Below are 7,892 nucleotides of genomic sequence, written 5' to 3'. Positions count from 1 at the left end.
ATTTGCTCCGGGTCCGCCGTCCAGGCCAGCAACTTGAACGCAGCAAGATCTGAACGAGCAGAGGTCTCCGGCGCAACGGAATCGACGATACATGCACCGCCCAACAAACTCTCAATCACCTCAAGCTCCCATGTGTGCGCCGGGATCCCCTCGATGACCAACCTCACCTTGAAGCGCATGGCCGTGAACACCTCCTGTGACTGCCTGATCCACTGCCGGAACAACAACCTGTGCCCCATCAAGCTCCAGCACCGACCGCCTGCTCAACAGATTCCTGTCCTCCTGTCTAGCAAAGACCACCAGGAAATCCTCCGGCCAGAACTTGTGCACCGAAAATCTGTCCTCAGGGATGCCCATCCTGTCTTTCAGAGCACGCCTTACCAGCTCCGGCGAGATCTTTGACCTGTCCCCACCAATGTACACCACCATGGCTTTGTGAAGCCGGTGCTCAATGTCATCCATGGCGCGGGTCCTCCTTACAATGCACAACTCTGACGGCTCCATCTCCGTATCAACCGCCACCTCCAAGCGCGGCACAGCGAGCCGCGGCCACACCGGGTCCGCCGCAGGATCAGCCAAGGGCGGCGGTGGTGCGGCCCTGGCAGAAGCAGCGTGCCTGGCCGACCCAGACCCCACCTCGTCCCGCGGTGCGGAACGGCGAGCCACCTTAGCCGCCGCATCCCGACGGAGCTCCTCCACCGGCGACGGGCTGCGCGGCCGCTTGCACTGCGAGGCGACATGACCGGGAGCCCGCAGCGGAAGCACACCACCTCATTGGTGCAGTCCTTGAGAAAGTGCCCTTTTGCAAGACACCGAAAGCACTTGTCCCGCATCTCCGGCGAGACCTCCTTCCTCACCGGCGAGGGGCAGCGCGGAGCCCCAGCTGGCAGATCCACACCCACCCTCCTCTTCCACAGGGTCTTCTTCGAAGCAGGGGCCGCCTGCCATGGGGACACACGCCGGCAGGTCTCCGGCACGGCACCCTTCAGCAGAGGCGCGGCCGGTGGCGCGCCGGGCGCCAACGGGCCAGCCACGTCCTCGGCGGATCTCTCGAAAGCTGAGGAGATCCCCAGACCAGAGACGACGGGCCTCTCCCGAGGGAACACGGAGTTGACGGAGCGGGGGCTCTCCGCCATGGCCAGGAAGCAGAGAGCGGGGGCGGAGAACAAAGGGGGGGAGGTCGGGAGGGTGGGAGTCAATGCAAGAGCGCTCAAGTAATTTCGACCCCAACTCCCCAAGCGGCAGCCGCTCGCCGCCGGCGAAATGCTCACCTACCCCAGCGATCATCGGGGTTATCCTCCGCAGCACGTGGCGGTATCCCCCTTCTCTACCGCCGCCGCCCCCTTCACCGTGGACGGGCTCCATCCCGCGGACCAAACATTCCCCAGCCCTAGCCTCGATGCCCCCGGCGTCACTTCCCTCTACGCGACGGGCGAGTGGGGGAATGCGTCGTGGATGGAAGCCCCCGTGAGATACATGGCCCCGGACGCCGCCGCTTCCGCCTCACCAGGGTATTACTGGTAACGCCTTTACCCTACACCAACTCCTGTTACTAGTGCTTTGGTGAACTTGTGATCGATAGATGCGGGAATTCCTTGGGGGTAGCATCTTCTGTTGGTCTGTTGTTCATTCTCGCATAGGTTCGTATGATTGTTAGGTGAACCGATGCAGTGGTTTGATCCATTGTTGAATGGCGAAACTAGCGGCAGTACCGTATGTGCACAATTGAAGATATGAAGGCGGATTGTACATGGTCAAACTAGCCTGTTACAGTTTTTCTTGCGTGCTTGTGCGGAATCAGAGTTAACTACAGCACTTTCTGTTGCTGCCTTATGCTAGATCCTGTGATCAATGGACAATGGGGTTGGCTGCTGGCATATCTGAGAGCATGATTCCATTTTGACACCTTGCCATTTTGGCATCAGAGGCAGTCATATAAACTGTTTTTTTTTTCTTCTCTAAGAGCCGAGCCCTAGGTAGGCTACTTCTGTTCACACGCTAAAATTTTGAGAAGCATACTATACTCTGTTAGTAGGATTTTAACTGGATGGTAGGTATATGTTTGTCAAGTGTTGGATACTACCTTAGAGAAGAAAAGAAGATGCAGATCAATAAAGTTGCCGCAGTGGTTCCCAGAGTATGTGCCATATGGAGCACTATCAAAAACTTCACCTACAATATGCATGACATTGCAAGAAATAATGAAACCATCAGAATTTGATAGAACAATTGATTGGTTTTGTCAATCAAATACTCCCTCCGTCCCAAAATAAGTGACCCAACTTTGTACTAACTTTAGTACAATGTTAGTACAAAATTGAGTCACCTATTTTGGGACGGAGGGAGTAATATACTTACTGAAAATTGTATAACACACTAGCTGAGTACCGTTCTTTTGCTACGTATTTCATACGAAATATATAATAACAGAAAAAAAAACAATGTTCTGTCTGTCTTTATTCCTCTCTCTCTCTCTCAACTTGCCCTTTGTTCTGCTTCCGCCACGTGAATTACAACAGATCATTTTTTTCCCTTTACCCCCTCTTCGTCTGCCCTAGGCACAACCTTTGTCTCTGCCTCCATTGCAGCATCCCAGTTCCATGTCACGTCAATCGACACTGTTTTCAACTTTATCATATCCCTGTCACGGTTTCAGTCACTATGGTGGTGCATGGAGTGCCTTGTTATAATATGGATATCAAAGAAGAGATATGTCTCTATACTACTTAAAAAAAAGAACACCATTCCTTTCCTGCCAGACAGAGTGCTTCATCCAACCTTACGTACGTTCCCCACTCCCTTTTCCCTTTGATTTTCCCCCTCCTATCTCTGGTTTTTTCACCTGTTTTCCTTTAAAACCGTCTTAACTGTCCCATCTTTTATTGAAAAACCGAATAAAATCATATTTTTTCTGGTAAGCCAATAAACTCTTACCAAATAAGTGGTTTCTATTTAGATAATAAATCACGGGCAGAATTTTATGAACATTTATTTACACAATCACATTAATATGGGAAGGTAAATCATGGGCTAATGTACTAGAATATTTATACCCTGTTGCAACACACGGGCAATTATCTAGTAATAACCTAACAAACAGATAGTGTGTGCCATATTTATCTGCCCTCTCTGCTCACCCCTCAGAACTGCCTCCACCGTTGTGCACCACTGTGATAATCAACTCCAGCAAATCTCAATTGTGTTTCTTGTTGCTTCTTATAGTAGATTTCAGTGTATAAGAGGGCATGCGACATAGGAAATTATTAAATAGAAGTGGGGTGGTTGTAATCACAGTTCACCAGGGATCAAACCCCAGGTTTGACGCCCTGTTTGTCTCATTAATGCTTATTTTTCTTCCAGTGGAAGGTGGCATCTCCATCGATACTGATTCCAGTGTATATTGTATACTCGGAATGTATAAAAAAGATAAAATTATTTTTTTTGTCAATATTGAAAAAGATAAACTAACTTGTTAATAGTTCTTCATTTATGCTAGTTTGAAACGGTATTTTCTATTTTGGATGTGTGGGTGGTTAATAATTTTTTTAGCAGATAACTTTGCAAGAAGGCGGCCCATTTACTGCTATACATGTTAACAAACTTCTTGTGAAGAACATTTTATTTTGTGTTGGATCAGTTGAAGAGGATGAACTTCAGCAATGAGTAGTTGGACATGATAAAGCTTGGTTAATTGCAATGGGTGCATTATAAAAGGCTCTTGCTTGACATTTTAATTTATGTTGGATTACTTGGAGGAGATCAACTTCAGCAATGAATAATTGCACATAACAACGCTTGCTAATTGCAACGGGTGTATTGTAAAAGGCTCTTGCCTGATAAATAAACTAATTAAGTTAATACACGAGCAAGCAGAGCAACCTCACCAATCCAGGAACTTGTCGAGAAAGTTCAGTCTACTAATGGTTTTGTACTATAAGTTCGCTGTCAGCAACAGAATGCCTTCCTAAGTAAACTGTTTGATCATATTGGTGCTGAAAATGCAGGACATTATCATCTGAATAAGGATCTTTCAGGCCCTGCGACAAGCCCCATTGATGTTGCTCCTTCATTTCCTGTTAAGAGTCTGACAAGTGAAATCACAGTTGGAAATATTTCCTGTCGAGCAGCAGAGGCAGAGAAAAATGCAAACACTCAAATACTTACAAAAGAAGGTCAAGAACACTCTCACTGCCATCCAGATGCTGAGGAGAACTTGTTGCAGATGTCTGACTCTAGCTCTAGGAATCAGGCCACATTCCTGAAGCTAATACACAATTTGTCAGTAGTGCTTCTGTCTACTTGCAATGGTGGTTCTTCGTTACAGGAATATGAAGAGAAGATTCTGAAATCTGTTATTCGAAATCTTAAAGCTGCTTCTTCCAAAGGAGGCAAGGTACTTTGCAAATGCCTTTATATCGCATAGTTATTTATGTCACAATTTTTAGACCATAGAAAAGCTGCCAGATTTATAGAGAGCTTCACAACCTGAATATGCTACGAATATGTGATGATAACTGGTAAATTGTTGCAATCCAAAATACTAGACCTGCAATATAGCTCCACCAAAACAGGAAAATCAACTTAGACATACTATTACTGAGACGACCGTACTAAATTCAGATAACAAAATGTTTTGCTCAGCTACAACCGGAAATTGTAGTTCATGAAAACCAGTGTAACACTTGAGATGTTCTGATTAGAAGTTTGAACTCAGTGATGAAATTCAGATATATTAGTTTTATTAACTGATGGAAGATATGAAAGTTGTTAAAACACCCGACGTAACCGGTGCTTGTGATATGAGTATATGATTCATATTTACAGAAAATATGTCGTTAGTCATTACTTTCACTTCTTTGACCTGGTACATTTATCCTCCTGTACTAGTTCCCCTTCAAGTGGCATGCAAAAATAATGTTGCTTTTCAGACATTAAATATACATATGGACTGTTTGTTGGTTAGCTTTTACTCATTTCTGTTTTTCTGTCTTGTACAAGGCTACATTAAAAAGCGATGATTGTTTGAGGGACTCCGTTCAAATCAGTTGCTTGAGAAACAATTTGTTGGTGGCAATGCCTGAACACTCAGTGTCAGAGAGCACAGATTCAGAATTTAAGACATCTATTTCACAGGTAACTTTGGTCATATTTGGAATACATTGATTCTTAATTTGGACGAACAATTCTTTTTTTCGAGTATGAACCTCATGTATTCTTATGTTCAGGCTCTTTCTAAGCTCCCAGAGGGTAATATGCTCGATGATACTGAAGTTTCTCAAGTGTCAATTTACAAAAAATTATGGTTTGAAGCAGAAGCTTCGGTGTGTAAACTCAAATATGAGCTTCAACGTTCCCGTATGAAGCTTGCAACAATGGAAGTTTTCAGCAACACGCAAACAGGTGTAACGATGTGATTGTGAATTACTGTATTTGGATATTTATCGAGGTTCTCTATATGCTTCAATATCCTTACTTACCTATGTAACTTTTTTGGGTCAATGCAGTTCCAATTGACCCGTCAGAAAGTGAAAAAGCCTCCAGAGTAACCATATCTGATGGCCAACCACGTAATCATGCCAAATATTGCAGTTCATGTGCTGCGACCTTGCAATGTCATGGAGGAGGTAGTGAGAGCAGTCAATCTTCTTCTCTGATAAATAGAGTGACAACTCAACATTCCACTTATGTTTTAGCTGCTCAAGTCCCGGCTGCTTCCCCAGTGCCTCCGCCGCCTGCATTGGTGTCACAGCCTTAGACGGCCGCGCCCGACAATCCTTCAGAACCATACTGTGGTTACTGTCATAAGTTGGGGCTCACCCCTCATCCATGCTACAAGAAGAATGATCAAGGAGACAATATTTTTAGTGGCGCCTCTTCTCTGCCAGGTCCATGCCAGAGCTCCTCCACCGGCCAGGAGCTTCTCACTCAACCACCACCACCTCCTCCTTCAGATATATCATCTCCAGGGTCCATTATTGCTACAAATAAGAGCATCGTAAATGGTCTTGATGCTGAAATATTTGCTCAAATGAAAGTTCTGGAATCCCGTATTGATAATATAAGCTCTTTGGGTGAGAGTAAGTGTGAGAGGCAGCAAGAACCTAGCAAGGGATCATACCCCGTTGAAGATGATGTTTTGGCGAGGCTGAGAATTTTGAAGTCCCGCCCTGATTACATAACCTCGTTGGGTTTGGAAAGCAGCAACCATCAGCTAGACACAAGTATACATGCATCAGATGAGGTTCATGAAATGTTTGCTCGATTGAAAGTTTTGGAGTCCCGCATTGACAAAATAAGCCCTTTGGGTGACAACAAGTGTGAACAGCAGGAAAAAGGAAGTGAGGGATTATATCCAGTCGAAGATGCTGTTTTGGCGAGGCTACAAATTTTGAAGTCCTGTGCTGATAATACTTCTCTGGGTCTGGAAAGCAACAAACAGCAGCTAAATGCAAGCACGGACATATCAGATGAGGTTGAAGATGTTATTATGGCCAGGCTGGAAATTTTGAAGTCCCATCCAGATGTGGAGGCATCCTCCATTGAGGCTGTTGAAGGTGTGGAGCACCCTTGTGCTGTGGGGCTGCGAGTCTCTAGTCACCAGTTACTTCCATCGCCTGCTGCAGTGTTCGAGAAAACAACATTGCTATCGGCTACCGAACCACTAGAGGTCACTGGAGAGACTCCAGCCATCCTGATCTCGTCGTCTAACAAAGCACCACCTTTGTGTAGACTTAAAGATGCACCTTCAGTGATGGAGAAAGATCATTCAGGGTTGGCAGAGGAAGCTCTGCATTCTGCGCCGTTGTTAAGTGTGCCCCAAGAAGCCGGGGGCTTGGCACAAAAGACTGCAAAAGCTAAGCGCCATCCGCACGGGCCTACGCCAAGAAGATTTCGTCTTCCTTCCACCGTCAAAATAAAGTGTCCCATCTCAGAGTAGGGGGCACAGGCTATATTGCTTAGGAGGCTGGGCATGGTAAAGAAGGATGAAGTGGATGAACGTGCCATCGACAGATGTTTGACGGTCTTGGGGGGGTTCTTTTCCTAAAAGCTTGCTCCAGGCTATTTTCTGCGGTTCAAACATGGTGAAGGGCACTCCTGGTGAGTTATGGGGTATCTCGGCCCGCGATGTTATCTTCTGATTTCCCCGTCCCTGTTTGTGGTGCAACCTTGCCATATCTAGGGATCGTTGTAAGCCTCCTTGGTGAGTAGCTAGGTGTTGCTGTAGTGTTGTCTCTTGCTGGTGTCAAGGTAGGGCATTCGGACGGGTAGATGGTTTCGTTGTAAACCCGAAAAACTATGTTTGGCCTCGAACTGTGGGGGAACTATCATGTTTGCAGGGCAGGGTCTGAAGCAAACCCCTGATCGCTGATCTCCTCTTCAGTTCACCGGCCGGTAAGACGGATTTCTGCCAGCGTTAGCATGTGCTCAAGGTGAACTTGTTCCATGATGGCTAATAGGCGATCAAACCAATCTGGAACTGTTTAAGCTCGATCGTGTTGCTCCGAAACGTTGAGGCAGATTTTTGATATGCTATTACATTGGCAGGAACCTGCCATACCTACTGCGCAGTCATTTTCGTTTCTCTGTTTGGTCAACGGATTGTGCTGTAGTGCGTATATCGGCTAGCTTGGTACATCACCTACTCGCACCTAGCACTGATAGATTAAACGAACCTGCGAGCCATGTGATGTTAGTTCTGAGAGTGAGAGGTACGTATGTACACAACGCACAGGATGGCTGCCGCTCGTTCACTTCGGCATGCACGTCAAGGTCAAGTGTCTGGCTCGGAGCCGTTTCAAGAGTCCGCGCGTACGTCCAGGTCTGGCCGGCCGGGGGACATATACACCGGACGTAAGGTACAACCGTGCCGTGCTTATACAGGCATACAGGGG

General features: G+C 46.5%; 1 protein-coding gene across 1 annotated transcript; it reads left to right on the top strand.

Moving 5' to 3' along the window:
* The first annotated feature begins 1,182 nt into the window (after window positions 1-1,182).
* On the top strand, window positions 1,183-7,551 carry LOC119274214. Its single transcript, XM_037554873.1, has 5 exons — window positions 1,183-1,520; window positions 4,005-4,393; window positions 4,999-5,133; window positions 5,226-5,400; window positions 5,505-7,551. Exon 5 carries the CDS (start codon window positions 6,029-6,031, stop codon window positions 6,935-6,937), a length of 909 nt encoding a protein of 302 aa, XP_037410770.1. The 5' UTR covers window positions 1,183-1,520; window positions 4,005-4,393; window positions 4,999-5,133; window positions 5,226-5,400; window positions 5,505-6,028; the 3' UTR covers window positions 6,938-7,551.
* The last annotated feature ends 341 nt before the right edge of the window (window positions 7,552-7,892 follow it).

This window comes from Triticum dicoccoides, chromosome 1A (genome assembly GCF_002162155.2).
Source record: "Triticum dicoccoides isolate Atlit2015 ecotype Zavitan chromosome 1A, WEW_v2.0, whole genome shotgun sequence".
Classification (NCBI taxonomy): domain Eukaryota; kingdom Viridiplantae; phylum Streptophyta; class Magnoliopsida; order Poales; family Poaceae; genus Triticum; species Triticum dicoccoides.
The sequence above is the reverse complement of the archived record's forward strand: the minus strand, read 5'-3'. Positions and strand labels throughout refer to the sequence as shown.

Coding starts and splice junctions, on each gene's coding strand:
- LOC119274214 (XM_037554873.1), top strand. CDS start 6,029: ATGAAAGTTCTGGAATCCCGTATTGATAATATAAGCTCTTTGGGTGAG.